The sequence below is a fragment of the Rhincodon typus genome, chromosome 22, assembly GCF_021869965.1.
Source record: "Rhincodon typus isolate 14 chromosome 22, sRhiTyp1.1, whole genome shotgun sequence".
Lineage (NCBI taxonomy): Eukaryota > Metazoa > Chordata > Chondrichthyes > Orectolobiformes > Rhincodontidae > Rhincodon > Rhincodon typus.
In genome coordinates, this window is record NC_063353.1 from 35,486,826 (window position 1) to 35,504,756 (window position 17,931).

At 38.9% G+C, this 17,931-nt stretch overlaps 1 protein-coding gene and 1 long non-coding RNA gene across 3 annotated transcripts in view; one reads left to right on the plus strand and one right to left on the minus strand.

Annotated features, from left to right (window-relative positions):
• smo (smoothened, frizzled class receptor) overlaps window positions 1-11,733 on the plus strand; it is a 34,573-nt gene extending 22,840 nt beyond the window's left edge. Inside the window, exons 8-12 of the mRNA XM_020530559.2 lie at window positions 262-370; window positions 2,097-2,282; window positions 4,272-4,420; window positions 7,766-7,900; window positions 8,355-11,733. Coding sequence (XP_020386148.1) covers window positions 262-370; window positions 2,097-2,282; window positions 4,272-4,420; window positions 7,766-7,900; window positions 8,355-8,980 — 1,205 coding nt within the window. The 3' untranslated portion in view covers window positions 8,981-11,733. The remainder of the gene's footprint in view (window positions 1-261; window positions 371-2,096; window positions 2,283-4,271; window positions 4,421-7,765; window positions 7,901-8,354) is intronic.
• The window catches only part of LOC125485753, a 77,730-nt gene that overhangs the window by 42,265 nt on the left and 17,534 nt on the right, over window positions 1-17,931 (minus strand). The window contains exons 2-3 of one of the 2 annotated variants that reach the window (XR_007264443.1): window positions 16,537-16,558; window positions 4,600-4,765 (exon numbers count right to left, since the gene is read on the minus strand). This is a non-coding gene — a long non-coding RNA (uncharacterized LOC125485753). Of the gene's footprint in view, window positions 1-4,599; window positions 4,766-16,536; window positions 16,559-17,931 lie in introns of those variants that run through there. The other variant, XR_007264442.1, reaches the window with a different exon arrangement.

Below are 17,931 nucleotides of genomic sequence, written 5' to 3' on the forward strand. Positions count from 1 at the left end.
CTAAAGAAAATGTGCCTGAATTCATATTCAGTTTTAAAAGTGGTGGCAAAGATCTTTATCATCTGTTTTTCAGTCTTCGCAATTGCAGGTATAGGAAAGAAACTTAGGATGACTGTACCTTTGGGTAGAAGAAAACATGTATCATTGCTATGTAACTCAGTTCAGCTGCTGATAACCATGTCTGTGTGTACATGTGTCTCTGTATTCTCTTGCAAGTCTGCAAAGTATGTGGTGTTTAATGGCTTGAGTTTTACTTATCAGGCATTTTTGGATTCCTGGCATTTGGCTTTGTCTTCATCACATTTGGATGCCATTTCTATGATTTCTTTAACCAGGCTGACTGGGAGAGGAGTTTCCGTGACTATGTTCTGTAAGTGACCCTACCTCCTTCAGTTCATTTTAGGCTCTGAAGTAGAACCCATTAGCTTTGGGTGATTGATTCAGTGAAGGCTCATAGTTAAATCCTGGAAATTAGGAATTTCCATACTTACACAGTCTATACAAGCCTTTGAGAGTCCCTTTAGGTCACCATATTGGATACATTTTCCACTATCCCTTGCAACCTCATTTCCCTCAGATCTTTGAAAATCAGCAATTGGATGTAAAACAATGGACTGACTAACTGTACATACAAATTAGGTGTTTGTGAAGCATATTTCCATTCCTAGATCTTAGGGTCCATTTGTGGCCAGATTTGTGTTTGTGTGGTTTCTTCTGTAAAGGGAAGAAATGAGAACTATTTGCATTTATGTAGCCGTTTTTAGGACCACAGAATGTCACAAAGTGTGCTTTTAAAGTGTAGTCACTATTGTAAAGTAGGAAGTGCAACAGCCAATTTTGTACACAGCATACCGCCACAAGCAACGATGTGATTATGACCAGAAAATCTGTTTTTTTTTATATGGTGATTATTGATTGACGTAAAAATATTGGCCAGGATTCTGAGCATATCTCTCCTCCTCTTCTTTGAAATAGTGCCATAGAGTTAGCACTTATATCACATTGAGGAAAGGAAGCAACTGATAATGCTGAATTTCCTGTTTTGAATGTATTAAATAATTTATACGTCAGTTGTCAGCCATTGCTGATTGGTAACATTTTACCTCTGCATTCAACTTCACTCTAGAGTCTTGAAAACATAATCTAGGATGACACTTTATTGCAGTACTGGGGAGAGGAAATTCTGCACCACTGGAGGCATTGTATCTTGGATACATTGTTAATTTTTAAAAAATTCATTCATGGCATAAGGGCATCACTGGACAGGCCAGCATTTATTGCCCATCCCTAATTGTCCAGAGGGCTGTTAAGAGTAAACCACATTGCTGTGGGTCTGGAGTCTGAATGGCAGTTTCCTTCCCCAAAGGACATTGGTGAATCAGATAGGTTTTTCTGACAATCGACAATGGATTCATGGTAATCATTAGACTCTTAATTCCAGATTTTCATTGAATTCAAACTCCACCATCTGCCTTGGAGGGATTCAAACCCAGGTCTCCAGACTTGGGTCTCTGAATTGACAATCCAGCAATAATACCACTAGGCAATTTGAGGCCTGGTCTCAGGCAGATGTAAAAGATTCTGTAGTACTATTCAATGAAGAATAGAGGATTTCTCCCTCAAACCTTGGCCAACATTTATCTGGTTATCTATCTCATTAATGTTGTGGGACCTTACTAGGCACAAAATGCCTGCTATCCTTCATTATAATACGACAGTATTTGATTGACTAAAGTTTTTGGGCACATGAAGATCATGAAAATAGCTCTTAAGTGCAAACCCTTTTGATATTCAGCATTAGTTTTCGATCTTAAACAAGGAGATAACCATGATTATGATTGTAGATGGCACCATAAGTAGAGGATATGTTATAGTTTGGTTTATTGCAAGGCATGAATATGTTGAGATCTATTGGTTAAATCAGTACTTAGTGTTTTGATTGCTTGAATTTTTATGTATGTCAGTTATATTCATTGGATTGTGCTTGGTTTGTGTAGATTTGTTTGCATTTTTCAGACCAACTTGCATATTGCACGTCTGTGCTTTATTTAAAATGCATCTTTGTATCTGATTTGACTTTGCATTTCAACCCTCAGGTGTGAAGCCAATGTCTCTATTGCTGAGCAAACCAACACTCCAATCCCTGAATGTAGCATCAAGAATCGCCCTAGCCTTCTGGTGGAAAAGATAAACATATTTGCAGTGTTTGGGACAGGCATTGCAATGAGTACCTGGGTCTGGACCAAAGCTACAATCTTAATATGGAAAAGGACATGGTTTAGGTATCAGAATTCACTCAGATAATGGACTAACTGAAACATTAGAATTGGCAAGACTAAGATTTATTTCCTTTATTATTTTGTGTAATATCTCTCTCCTGGTATATCTCCTACCACATTTGATGAATGGGGAAAACAAATTCCTGTAGCAGGCTGCCTCAAGGTCCCCTCTGGGACAAGCAGGCCTCTAATAGTAGGTAGGTATAGCTGTATTAATGCTGTGTCAGTTATCAGCACTCTTGCCTCTGAATCACAAGGTTCTCGGTTCAAATTCTACTCCACTTTTTTGAAGAAGGGCAAAGGAGTTATTACCAACATCCTAGGCAATATTTATTCTTCCAATAACATCACAAAAACAATCGTCTGTTTATTGTCCAATTGTGAGAGTTTTGCGTGCTCTCATTAGAAGCTGCATATCCTAAGTTACAACAATGACGACATTTTGAAAGTATTTCGTTAGTTGTAGAGTGACACATTCAGCGGTCATGAAATGTGCTATGTTAATGAAAATCTTTGTTTGGGTAAAGAAACAGAAGTAGGCTATTCAGTCTCTTTAGCCTATTCAACCATTTGATTGTGGCTTGACTGGCATTCTAGCTCCAACTACAGTACCTGGCGTTGGTTCTGTAACTTTTACTACCTTTACCTAACAAAAAATAATCAATCTCTGTTTTGAACATTTTCTATTGCCTCCCAGTCTCAACAAGTTTCAGAATTTCCCTATCCTGCCTATCACAGGAGCTCTTTTAATCATCATCATTATCTCAATTATATCTTATTGTCTCCTAAACGTAGAGTTACAAGGTCTAAGCAACCTGTCATTTTTAATCCTTTAAGCCCTCTGGCCAAATGGAAAATTCCTTCTATTCACTCAGCAGCTCCCTTCAGCAAGTTGGCTGAGATTGAGATCTCACTGATGTGAAGGGTTAAACATACACACCTATTGGTGTGGCATGTTGTGTTCCAGTTTCAAAGCCTGATGTCATTTACCTGCCAAGAGTCAATGATCTGAAGAAATGCATTGTGTTTAATGCTATAATATCAGGACGCTCTGTTCTCAATAGTGGAGATGTAGGTAGAACACTCTCAATATCGAGCAGTTTGTTGACAGTGTATGGAGACTTTTTAAAAGAAATGTTGAAAAATCTTGTGTAAAAACGTTGATATCTATAGTGCAGGATGTCATCAAGCTTGAAAGGAAATGGACTATTTGTCCATGCTGACCAAGTTATCCAAACTGTGTACCCATTTGCCTGCATTTGGCCCCTGTCCCCCCTAAACCTTTCCTATTCATGTATCTTACTTGGACTTAAATGGCAGACAAGGTGACAAGGATATATTTTCTAACCAACCCGTTCAGAGATGTTATTGCATGCCTCTAAAGCAGATGGGACTTGAATCTGGGCCTCTCGGCTCAGAGGTACGAACACTATCACTTACTACAACAGCCCTTACAGCTCATCCAGCTCTACACCTTGTTATCTCAGGTGTTCATCCAGCTCTACACCTTGTTATCTCAGGTGTTCATTCAGCTCTACACCATGTTATCTCGGATTCTCCAGCATCGGCAGTTCCTACTATCTCTGTAACAATTTTAACCACCTCTGATGCCGCTTGGCCTGCTGTGTTCATCCAGCTCTACACCTTGTTATCTCAGATTCTCCAGCATCAGCAGTTCCTACTAGCTCTTACTGGTGATCTGATTGGTTACAGTTATCGAATACAGGCAGTGCTGCTCTCAGCAAGTGAATACAATCCAGAAATGAACTGGCTCCCAGAGCAGACGAAGAATCTGGGTAGACCTCAGGCTTCAGAGTGATCGTGTATTCTCCACAGTGACAGCACAAGGAGCTCAGTCTGAATTTCAGTCCCAAGTAGTAGTTTAAAAGTTACATCTCTGTCATAGTTATCTTACTGATAGGAGAGCCAGGAACAGCCCCTCGCAGGTAAACCAGCTGTTCAATAGGAACTGAAAGACTTCTGTATTTTCAGAATTATCGGCCGAAGCGATGATGAGCCAAAACGAATTAAGAAGAGTAAAATGATTGCTAAAGCTTTTTCAAAGCGAAAGGAGTTGTTGAAGAATCCAGACAAGGAACTATCATTCAGTATGCAGACCGTGTCTCATGAAGGGCCAGTGGGTAAGTACTGATTGTCAAGGGGTCCTCATTCAGTAAGTGAACTGTATATGTCCAAGTACTGTTATGAAGACGTTTTATACTTAATATTGTTTGGACGACTTAAGTTTGAAGCATTGTGGGAAATGGATTTATTTAGGTCTGTGGAAATACCCAGACTGAATTTTTTTTAAAGAGAGCATTGAAAGTTCACTTGGACACTGGAGATTTTTTTTTAAACAAGGCCTCCTGTAAATCACATGACATGTAATAACTGCTTGCTTTGCTGTAGAACTCCACTGGGGCTGTTTCGAGCAGCGATTGACTTGCAGAAGATCCTTGTTTTATTCGGTTCAGTCAGAGGGAAGCCTGAAAAGAACAAGCTAAGTTGGAGGAAAGCAGACTAAGAACAAGTTGCCTAGCTGAATTTTCTCATTCTTGAAAATTAAACACTCTTGTTGAGTTCAGGATGAAATCTATTTGCTCTGTTGAAAGAGTGATTAAAAAAGTATCTCAAGGTTATGTTTTCTGAGTCAGACATGTCTGTAAGACTTGAGACAACCATGAATTATTATCGACTCAGAGCAACAGACTTTGGAACATTCTACACTTTTTGTCCTTTGTGTCTTTAAGAAGAACCCATCAGCCAAAGTGTTTCTTTTTAGAAAGCAAATCTTTACAGAGAAATCTGTCTTTTCTTCTCTTTATTTGAAAGGTGTGTGTATATTGAGGATATTTAGAGTGATAAGCATTTAAAACTTCTGTATTATTGACTGTGCATGTTAACCAATTATTACATCTTTATTGAATGATTTTGATTTTTATGTTGATTATAAACTAATAATTTTGTTTATTAAGAAATCTGGTTGGTGGATTTTGTTTAAGACTTGGTGTAGGAGAGTTATATCTTAGGTCATCTGGGTAACTTTAAAAAGTACTTTTATGTTTCATTGTGACCTATGGAGTAGTGAGACTTGACCGACAGTGCACTCCTTCAATCTCAGTCATAAAGGTATTTGTTGAAAAGAAGACAAAGTACTGAAAATACTCAGCAGTTCATGCTGTATCTTTGAAGAAAAACAGAGTTAATGTTTCAAGTCAATGATTTTACATCAAAACAAGGGAAAAAGATAGAAATATAACAGATTTTAAGCAGGTGAACAATGTGGAAGGGTAGGGAGAATGAAGTTGAAGGCAGGAGAGTTTAAAGGACAAATAAAATGTATGGTAGTGATAGAGTGGAAACAGCAGAATCATTTATCAGCAGCTGGTATCCAATAAAATAGGATCCAAAACTGGTGAACTAGGTACTGAGACTGAAAGAACAAGGTGCAGGGCTGGAGGAACACAGCAGGCCAAGCACGATCATAGGAGCAGAGATGCTGCTTGGCCTGCTGTGTTCATCCAGCCCTGCACCTTGTTGTCTCGGATTCTCCAGCATCTGCAGTTCCTACTATCATTGAGACTGAAAGGTTGTGAAGTGCTGAATCAAAAGTTGAACTGCTGTTCCTCAAGCTTCCTTGCACTGCATTAGGTTGCCAAGGGCAGAGGTGTCAGAATGGAAGTGGGATGGAGAATTAAAATGATGGGTGGTGAGAAGCTTAAGGACATATTTACAGACTGAACAGGGATGTTCACCAAAGCAGTCTCTCAAATCAAGATGACACTCCATAGTAAGCAGCAAATACAATATACCAAATCAAAAGAATATAAACATATCACTACTTCATCTAGGAGGATTGTTTAAGGCCGTTTAGGATGATGGAAAGGGAGGATAGGTTCTTGTTTAAAAAAAATCCTAGTGGCAGCTGAAAAGTCAATTTTATTGTGATTAGGGAAACCAAGGCTTTGGATGCCAGAAATTTTTAATGAGATTAGACTGTATTAAACTTAATGATAATATGTAATTTAGTAACAGATCTTATGTTACAGGCTGGTACAAGGTTAGAAATCACATAACACCAGGTTATAGTCCAACAGGTTTATTTGAAAATGCAAGCTTTCGGAGTCTTTCTCCTTCTTCAGGTGTTAGTGAGAGAGGTAGTATCAGAACGAATTTATAAGTAAAAGATCAAAGGGTCACACCGCTGATGAGGATGTAATAAACAAACCTAAGATGTTGTTAAATCTTTAATCAGTTAGAAGGTTTTAATTGATTGATATGTATATGTAAATTGACTGTCTATAAATTGTGTGCTTTTTGAACTAAATAGAATGTATTTGCAAATGCATATCCACCCAAAGATACACGTGTGTGTGTGTGAGAGAGAGAGAACAGTCAGTCAATGTGGTGTTTTATAAATTTCTACTTTAAAAATAAAACTAGTCTGACTCCAAACCAAAACACAAAAGATTCTAAACAAGGCCTGACACGTAACATGCACTGTCTGACCTAAAATGTCACCTCTTCCTTAACTGATAAAACCTTTAGTTCTCTCAGGACAGTGATTTCAAAGGAATTTGTGGATTTACATATACATCTTAATCAATTAAAGATTAAAGATTTAACAGCATCTTGGTTTTCTTTAGTACATCCTCATCAGTGGTGTGACCCTTTGATCTTTTACTTATAAATTGTGTTCTGGATACTATCTCTCTCACTAACACCTGAAGAAGGAGTAAGACTCCAAAAGCTTGCGTTTTCAAATAAACCTGTTGGACTATAACCTGGTGGCGTGTGATTTCTGACCTTGTCCACCCCAGTCCAACACTAACACCTCCACAACAGGCTGGTGCAGGCTAACCTGGCTAAATGCCTGTGCTTTGATTTAATGATTTTTAATTCCATTACCTAGATTTTTCTTCAATTACTTTTCTATGACATGCCAAGGATTGCTACGGCAATCTACCTCTCCTGTTACCATTGCTCTGCTCCGAAATCCATCTCCTCAGTCCCATTCCCACTCCTCTGCACTTTATTCCTGGATGGGAATAGGTAGATAATCCCCATTACCATACAATCCCATCTTCTCAGTCTTAACCCTCAATATGCCACTGCATCACCCCCCATAAATCTACCCCTCCCCCATCAACTTGCTTCCCAATCCCCTAAACAATGGCAAAGCGTTAGGGTTATAATTGGGGTTAAGGCCTTGGAGAGATTTGAATTCATGGATGAGAATCTAAAAACTATCTCAGTGCATATAGCTCACGGGCAGTGATTTACATCTGTCCCATTAGAATATATGAAAATGGACATACTTTAAACAAAAACATTACTACTAGACACCTGACTATGCATTAGTTTCATAATCACATCAAGACATGATATGGGAGGTGAGGCTTAACTTAAAATACCTAACAGAAGAGGGGAAGGGAGGAAACTAAGGAGAGAGGAATCAATATCTGAAAGTCATGCTATGTTTTCAGCTGGAATCAACTTTGACTTGAATGAACCATCTGCTGACCTCTCATCTGCCTGGGCTCAACACATAACAAAGATGGTGGCCAGAAGGGGAGCTATTTTACCGCAGGACATTTCTGTCACTCCAGTAGGGACACCAGGTGAGAAACAATTGATACATCAAAAATCAATTTAACTTTCTTACAAGGTTGCATGACTTCTTTAGAGCAGTTTGAACTTTCAACTGTCTCATGGCAAATTGGTGTTGGGAGGTTGGCAACGATTTATATTCAACCCCCACCACTTCCAACACACATCCACCTACAGCTGGATCCCACATATCACTTGCAAAAGCAGGTCAGGTGACTGCCCAGAGTTGGAATTACTATGGTTATCAGTTATGAAGCTAACCAGTGTATCTGTATAAACTATGCACCTATATCAGCACTAACACCCTTAGCAAACATTATTGGGTTATTATGGCCACTTTCCTACTTAAAAGGCCACAGTCCAGGAGGTTAGAAGGGTCCTGATTACTGTGGGCTGTGATGCTTTAAATTGAGTGGTAGAGATAGTTTTGAAATTCTTGTCTGACTCCATTTTGGCCCATTTCAGTGCCACCAGATGAGAACAAGAGGAACCTCTGGATCATTGAAGCCGAGATTCCCCCAGAACTACAGAGGAAATCTGGGAAGAAGAAGAAGAAAAAGAGGAAGAAAGGCATTAGACCTCTTGGGCCTACGGAGGAGATGCGTGACATGGGCTATTGCACAGAGAGAGCATCCAGCACTGTTCCACACTTGCCCAAGTTACCCAGGCAAAAAAACTTGGTGTCAAAAGCTTTGGAACCAACTGACGTTCAGGATAACTTACCAGGCACTCTCCTGGAATCCGGAATCAACTCTGGATCAAATAATGGGAGGTTTTTCATTGGAGCATTCAACAGCTCCTCAGGATACAGACTGAATGCACCTCTGAATTTGATTGCAAATCCTCTTTCAAATGATGATATCTTGGAGGATGAGCTGGCATTTCCCCGAGGAGATCAACTCCGGCCTCCTCAGAGACCATGTAAAAATCCATTCCCCCATTCCTCAGCCAATATGGAGTTTGGAAGACTCCCTGTAATTAATATCCCTCACATACCAAGATCCGAGAACAGAAGGACTGCTATTGCACCTGTACATTCCAAAACAAATCTAGTGGACACAGAGTTGATAGATGCTGACTCTGATTTTTGATTACTGGCCTAGTTATTGGTATTGATAAGGATTCATCTACTTGAGAAGCAGCATATCCAATTCCAACTAGGAATTTTGGTAAATATCACCTGTTACAGTTCAAATGAGTTAATGCAAGTGGCATTGGGTTAATGCAAGTGGCATTTTACTGAAATCTGATGAATGTTCATGGCAGCAACTGCAAGTAATTTTTAAGTTCAAATGGATTCACAGAAGTGCTTTACTACTCATTTAAGAGATTATAGCATTTATTCACGAGGTTCAATCTATTGTGAAGAGGCCTTTCACTTTAATGCTCAAGGTTGTGGAGTATATAAGTAATGAATTATCCTAATTGGCCAATTTGGTAAAGTTATTGGAACCTTTTTTAGAGCTGAGGGATAGTGAACTAATCTAAGGGTCAGGAATGTAAATAATTCTGCTGGGCCAGGATTATTCATTGATCTTTGATGTGCATGTTATCCATGCTTTGCCTTCCGTTAGTTACAGTACTCAAGGAGGCCTTGTGGTCCATTATGTGTTGGTCAACCATTTCCTAGAATTCTACTGAACTCTGCCTCCCAAGTTTCTTATCTGATCATACCATCAAGTTACAGACTTTTATCCAGGCAAAAAAACTTGGTGTCAAAAGCTTTGGAACCAACTGACGTTCAGGATAACTTACCAGGCACTCTCCCGGAATCCGGAATCAACTCTGGATCAAATAATGGGAGGTTTTTCATTGGAGCATTCAACAGCTCCTCAGGATATAGACTGAATGCACCTCTGAATTTGATTGCAAATCCTCTTTCAAACGATGATATCGTTTACAAAGCCCTAATTGTTCCCCAATGTAATATTTTAACATTAAGAATATTATACAAAACATTTTGATCGGATTGAGGAAATAATGTGACCAGGTTTGACTTGGTCAACTGCGTGTATACACTGAATGGAGGGGAAATGTTAGCCATGACAAGCTGAAAGTGTCAACAGCATCAAGATGTTCCAAACTTGCCTCCGAGAAGAGGTCAGTAATGTTTATGTGGTCCAAGATATTTGGGCAGAGTTGTGCCCAAGCTAAATGAAGAAATATCTCAGTGCCTTCTAATCTTTTGTCTGGACGTTGGGTGTATCACAGGTTTTGCAGTTTTTGCTGGGTTTAGTCATTTGCTGATGCAGCCTCACTGGAATGGTACAAAGAATGATAAGATCAGCCTTACTTTTTCCTACTCAAGCTGGTCACTCCATAATGAGTGCTGTTCTTTGCAACTCAACCAAGACCATTCTTTATCTTTCTCCCCCAATCTATCCTTTACTGCTTAAGATTCCCTGCCCTTAATAATGTGTGCTTTAAACCCAAGTTACAAATTTAAAACTGCCAGAAGAGCATACAGTATAAATGTTGCATGAATGCACTTCTTGTGCTTTTATTGTGTTGTAACCAACTTGATTTATTCCATTGCTCTACTGTCCATCTTCCAATTCTCAACATTCTGAAAACTACAGATCATGAAAACCCCCTAGTGCCCAGAATCTAACCCAGAGCAAATCCCACTTGCCTTGTGCTTACTCACATTGGCTTCTGATTATCCCAACACCTCAAATTCATAATCCTCAACTTTGTGCTCAAGTCACTCGATGACATCATCCCACTAGATCTCTGTAAGCACCTTCCGTGCTATAACCCTCCTTGTTATCTCTGCACCCCTCTGATTCTTGCTTGTCTTTTAATCATCAAACCTTCCTCTTCGACCAATTTTTTTTTTTAGTCACCCTTCCTAATCGGATAAGGGATAGCAGATTTAAAACAGATGAGGAGAAATTAATTCTCTGAAAGAGTAATGAATGTGTGGAATTCACGACCCCAGAGTATGGTGGATGCCAGGGCATTGTGTCAATTTAAGGAGGAGATAGACAGATTTGTAATTGGTCATGAGTTGAAAGGTTATGAAGAGCAGACAGGAAAGTGGATTAGAGACAGATGAGATCAGCCATAATTGTATTAAATGGCAGAGCAAGCTCAAGGAGTAGAATTGCCTACTCCTGCGCCTTGTTCTTATGTTCTTAATATCTCTTACTTGCCTCAATGTCTTTTTCTATCTAATTATGCTTCTGCGAAGCACCATGGGACATTTTGTCTCTGCTAAATGATAGCACGTTGTTGTATGGTCACTTGCTGTTAAGTTGGACTCAAGGATTATGTAAGAAAACATTGAAGGACAGGCAAATTTAGTATTACCCATCTTTATAATGAGATTAATTTTGCAAATGGATGCAGTGTGTGCAAACACACTTTCAATCTTGAATCCAATCAAAGCCAAAGCTCCATATTCAACAACTCCAAGAATAAAAAGATGATCCTGATTGCAGCAGCTTAGAGCATAGAGACATAAAAAGCTAAGTGTGACCTTTGTTTTGTTGTTGTAAATGGATGAGGCACAATCAGCTGAAAAGAGGGTGAAACAAGTAGAATTACATTGGAAAAGTACAGAGAGAAAAGACAAAATATATTTCAAATGCTGTTAAAATTATATTGTGTTGCAAAACTGACTGGCACAAATAATTTTGTTTAAAGAAGAATACTGCAGTGCGGTTTCTGTGGTTCTGTATTTTAATTTTTGTTTGACCAGATTATGTATTGGAATTGCAGTTAATTATGAAAGAAGTGGATCAATAGAAGGCAAGGATTTGAGTGTGAAACAAGTCAGTTGTATACACAAAAAAACATTTCTACAAGAACCAGAGATGGCATTAAAAGTACAAAAACAGTACAGTGGAACTAAGTGTCTGATTTGGGTCATATTGTACAGTAAAAACTGAATGCTGATTCAGGAACCTTGACCAATCTAAAGCTAATTGATATCTACAATACCTGAGAGCACATTAGGAATTCAAGTATGTGGCTCCCAATAATTTCCTTCTCTCCCTCCCTTGGTAGCATGGGAACAGATTACTCTGTCCTCAAAATTACATGTGGAGTAATGGTGTTCAGTCAATGTGTTTGTTTCAGATTTCTCCATTTGCTGTTTTATTAGAGGATACCAATCCATTGATTTTAAATGGATTAACCCAGGTGCAACAAACAAATTTAACGGTCATAGTCAATGTTCATAATGTCGCACCACATATAAAAAGACAATTGAATTGAATTTTTTTTTGTCCTGAGTATGAGAGGTCAATGCGGAGGAAGGGACTCTGTATTTGCTCAGGGTCAACATTGTCAATACTCTTGTTAAGGTGGGAGGTGACAGATGTAGTGCATAACCAGTCAGCATATTGACCAGGCCAAAGATGGGCTTGATGTGAATTGAATAGGGAGGTTTTGAAGATGCCAATTACTATCCAACCAGGACATTGGAGAACCTGTTGGTTTTGATGTTGAATAGTTTGAATACTATATCCAAATACAAGCTGTGTTTGAACAGACAGAATCTGCTGCTTATCTTGAAATCAAGTACGAAGATTCTGCCCAAGTGCGAGAAACGAAATTTCCCAAATTTGCCAAGCAAGTAAGAAGCATTGTGGTTTGGCTGAAGTTCCCTTTCATTGTCCCTCCTTCAGGAAGTCATCCCTTGGTGACAGAGTGTGAGTCACACTTTGCGAGAACACTCTGATTGCTGACCTTCCTCCACTTGCCTCTCTGATATTTAAACATTTTATATCTTTTAATCCATTGATTACCTTCATTGCTCAAAAAATGTTGACAGTTTGAACGCTCTCTTTTTCGAGATGTGAGGTGCACTCTATGGATATCCTTTTCAATTTGAGTAGTAGTGAAAATTGGGTGATAGCGTTTTGGCAGCCTATTTTGTCCTTGTCCTTGTCCTCACTTTTATTTCCCAGTCATTGCTGATTTGCAATACTATTGAACAAAGTCAAAATGACGTACCTGGAGATCAATGTGTATGTATGAGCACCATAAACAGCCAGCATATGGAGACCTTGTAAATACTCACTTACCTCCTTCACTAAGTGATAGTCTGGTTCTGTAAAATGTTGAAGACTTGATATATTTTTATAGAAATATAATGGTTATTTTTGTACCACATATAGCCATTTTAAACTTCTTGATATCAGTGTACATAGACATCTGTAGAGTGGTTACAAATTATCTGGAAGGCATGGGGAAAAGATGGTCATTTTTAATACTCCCTTAATTCCATTGTATGATAACTAAACATTTTTCACCTGAATAAAAGTTTGTAAACATGTTTGTCAAATTGTTTGGTTTAAAATTTGTTTGAATTTTCTATCTGTGGGAGGTAGATTTGAGGGCCAGCACACAGAGACCAGACCAGTGTGAGAAGGGCAGTGGCAAGGGAAGATAAAAACTGGTGGCTGAGAGGAAGGCCAAACATATGGAACCTGCATAGGAGGTGCAGCACTGGTGGGGGAGATAAAAACTGGTGTCAGACAACTCCTTTGACCTGTTTCTACCTGTTTAGAGCCAAAGTGTGATGTCCAGAAACCAGGTAGGTGATGGGTAGGTATTTCTTCTGTTTCTCGTTTGATTGGCCCAGTGGTTTAAATAAGTAAAACAGACAGTGAGAGCTTCTACAAATGTATGAAAAGAGAGTAGCTAAAGTAAGTGTGAGATCCTTGAAGGATACAATGGGGAACAGGGAAATAGCAGATAACATAAACTAATATTTTGCATCAGTCTTTACTATCAAGATCACTATAAATATCTTGAAGACCACAGATAAGCAACATGTCATTTGGAGAAAGATCTTGTAACAGTCTCTATCATGAAGAGCAAGGTATTTGACAAACTAATGGGACAAAAGGCAGACAGATCACCAGCACCTGATCATCTGCTTTCAAGGGTTTTAAGGGAAGTGACTGCAGAAATAGTGTAAGCATTGGTTGACACATTCCAGAAGGGAAAGAGACAGAAAGCCAGAAACCAGAGGCCAGTTAGCTTAGCATCTGAAAATGCTAGCGTCCATTGTTAAATAGAAAATCTTAATATCATCAAAAAGGGTCATCGTAGTTTCGTGAAAGAGAAATCATTCTTGACATTTTCTAAAGATATTTGATGATATGATGAGCAGAGTGTGTATTTAGATTTCTAGAAGACATTCATTAAGATGCCACATGAAAGACTAATGCATATTGAGGTTTGGCCAACACACAAGACAGACAGTCTGAATTTATGGGTCTTTTTCAGTTTGGAAATATGTAATTAGTGGAGTGCCACAAAGTTTAGTTACAGAGACATAGAGTCATACAGCACGGAAACAGACCCTTAGGTCCAACCAGTCCATGCTGACAAAGTCCCAAGCTAGACTAGTCCCACATGCCTGTGCTTGGCCCATATCCCTCCGAACATATCTTATTCATGTATTTATCTAACCACTTCCTCTGGCAGTTCATTCCACACTTGAACCACACTCTGTGTAAAAAGATTACCCCTCATGTCCTTTTTTTTTTTAAAAACATTCTCAGGCTTCAGTTATTTACTATCTACATGAATGACATCGAAGACTGGGCATAGTGTAAGTTTGCTGATGATACAAAAATAGGTGGGAGTACATGATGTGATGAGGTCATAAGGAATCTTGCAAAAGGATACAGATATATTGAGTGGACAAAAAAATGTAGTGGATGGAATTCAACTGTAGGAAGGTGTGATGTCATACTCTTTGGTGGAAAGAATCAAAAGACAGACTATTATTTAAATGGAAGGAGACACCAAAAAAGTGGAGCACAGAGCAATCTGGATGTTCTTGCCCATGAATCATTTAAAAATAGCAAGCAGTTGCAGAAAGTAATTAAGAAGGCAACTGGAACTTAGCCTTTACTACTAGGGGTTTGGAGTTTAAAAATAGGGAACCCTTGTTACAGCTGCGTAGAATGTTGGTGAGGGTGAACCTGGAATACCGTATGCAGTTTTAATCCCCTAATTTAACAAAGGATACACTGATATTGGATTGAGGGCTCCTGTGGCACACAGTGATAGTGTCCCCACTTCTGAGACGGGAAGCCTGAGTTCAATTCTCACTTGCTTCAAAATGCATCCCACCCAGACCCAGCCCACTACTCTATTCCCATAACCCCACATTCCACCTAACCTACACATCCCTAGTCATTTAGCATGGTCAATCAACCTAACCTGTACATCTTTGGATTGTGGGAGGAAACTGGAACACGCAGCAGAAACCCAAGTTAACGTGGGGAAACATGCAAACTCTATACAGACAGTGCCCCAAGGCTGGAATCAAACCTGGGTCCCTGGCACTGTAAGGCAGCAGTGCTAACCACTGAGACACTATGCTGGTTGATTAGAAAATATCTGTACTGACATTGTAGGCAGTTCAAAAGAGATTCACTAGGCTGATTCCTGGGATGAAGGGGTTGACTTACCAAGTAAGACTAAATAGGTTAGGTGTTTATTCATTAGAGTTTAGAAGAAAGAGGGATGATCTTATTGAAACATACCAGATCTTACTGAAACATCACACCCTTGTGTGCAAATAATGGACAGTTAAGCTCACATGCTGCACCTGTAAGTTCTACAATTGAGACATCATGGTTAAACCTCATCTATTTTAATTCAATATCATTGCTTTTACATTCCAGCAGACTTGTTAAGATGAATAATTAGGACCAGGAATTTCATCCAGAGCAGACAGCAATATATTTGAGCCCTTCCTAGTCTGGACTCCAATTAGTCATTTAATATGCACGTTCTCACTACCTGTCCTATCCCTGGATACCCTACTCCTGTTACGGTAAGGCGTAGTTTCCTCAAATTCACCAGACTCCATTGAGTTTATGGCTTTATAGAATTTCTCCACAGCACTCTTGTGATACTGGGAGGTTTACTCTCGTAGTTAGTGTCAGAATGTTGGGGTCTTCCTTGTGTGAATTGTTAACTTAGCCTTGACTCAGTTGGAAGCAAATTTTCCTCCTGAATCAGAAGGTTGTAGATTTTAAAGGACCACTCCTGAGGCCTGCATTGGTAATTGAGACTGACCCATCGAGTCAAAGAGATACCAAGGGAATGCTGTGCTGTGAGAAATGTTGTTTTGTTGATATATGATGGAGGTCCTGTCTGCCCTCTCAACTCTGAATCATCAAAATAACACCAAACCTTACTAAAATACAAAATTAAAATTAACCAACAGTGTAACAATTAAGCTCAGAAAAATACAAAAGGCAAATCTCACCTAAGTGAGCAAAATTCACTAAAAACAACAGCAATCCTCCTCAAAATACATCAGCAAACTCAACAGAATTATAATCTGTAAATATGAAAAACAACAGGTTCAAGCAGTGGCTTATTTTGTAGAAATACTTTGAAGAAAAGATCTAAAGCTATTTCTCTCAGATGACTGTCTGAACTAGAGACAGCATTCCAAAAGAATTTTCCACAATGAGAATCCTGAAACATTTAGCAAGGGACCAGGAGATGGTGCTGTTGTAGAATACAAATAGGATTAAAAAAGAACTACTGTTGCTATCCATACACCATGTGATTCATGCATTATGAATGGTGAACTAGTCCATTGTGTTATAATTCCACAGGATCAAAAGGAGTAATCTTTGTGATTAAAGACCATGTTACGTACCTCAGCAGACCAGGGATCAAACCTGCAAAACAGAAAAAGGTTTGCATTTATATAACATATTTCACAATGCTTGGATGTTCTAAAACATTTTACAGCTAACAAAATACTTTAAGCATAAAAGTTGTTGTACTGTAGGAAATTTGGTAACTAAATTTCACACAGTAAGCTCTTTCAAGCAGCAATGTGAAATAATAGCCTTCTTCGCCTGTCTGAACTTATATTGAACAACTCTTTCAACTCCACTCACTTCTTCCATTACAAGGTGTTGCTATGGGAACTCATACGAGTCCCAACTATGCCTGCTTTTGATAGGATACATGGAATATTCTTTGTTCCAATTCTATACATGTCCCCTCCCTCACCCTCTATTAGTTAAAATTAATTCACAGGATATTAGAATTAATTCACTGGCAACACCAGCAGTTAATGCCCTAGTTGCCTGTGAGTAAGCGGTAAGAGTTTTGCTAGGCTATTTCAGAAGTCAACAGCATTGTTGTCAGTCTGGAGTCTCATAAAGGCCAATATGGGAAAGGGTTGCAGGTTTCCTTCTGAACATCATTATCATGACTGATATTAGTTTTTTTTCTAGTTCCAATTTATTTAATAAACTGGTTGGACCAAAGGGTCTGTTTCCATGCTTGAAATCTAGAGCAGTCATGGGATAAGAAGTTGATTATTTAGTGCTGAGTCAAAGAGAAATTCCTTCATTAAATGAGTTGTGAATTTTTAGTTTTCTTTGGTAGAGAACGCTATGGCTGCTCCAGTTTAAATTCTCCAAATTTCACAGTGGGAAGTTGTGTCTTTGGAATTGTTGGTCCAGACCAACTAGCCCAGTTACCTAGTTACTATGTTTCAATGTTCCTGTTTCTGATATATTGACAGCTAGGTCGGTGCTACTTCCTGTTATCATGCTGAACTAGAAAACGTTATCAACTTTGATCCAAATTTCAACCTCTCTTGCTTTCACATGGTCCATCTATGACATTTTTCTTTCCTTCCTCAACTTCTCCATCTCAGTTGCTAGGACAGATTGTCCATCAATATGTCCTTTAGTTTCATTGACTCCAGAATCACAATCAGGTTTACCTTACTCTCACCTTTCCTTCACCAGTCTCCATATTCAACAGATGATCCTCCATCATTTCAACATGATGCTATCAAACATATTTTCCCTTCCTCTTCTTTTCCAGCATTCTAAATGGACAGTTGCCAGCACAACACTTTGTCCATTCGTAAGAACACAAGAAATCGGAGCAGGATTGTACAATTCCACCCCTCAAGCCTGTGCCACCATTCAATATGATCATTGATCTTCTGGCTCCACTTTCCTGCCCACTTCCCATATTGCTTGGTTCCCCAAAGAGATCAAAAAAATGTCTCAGCCTCAACTACATT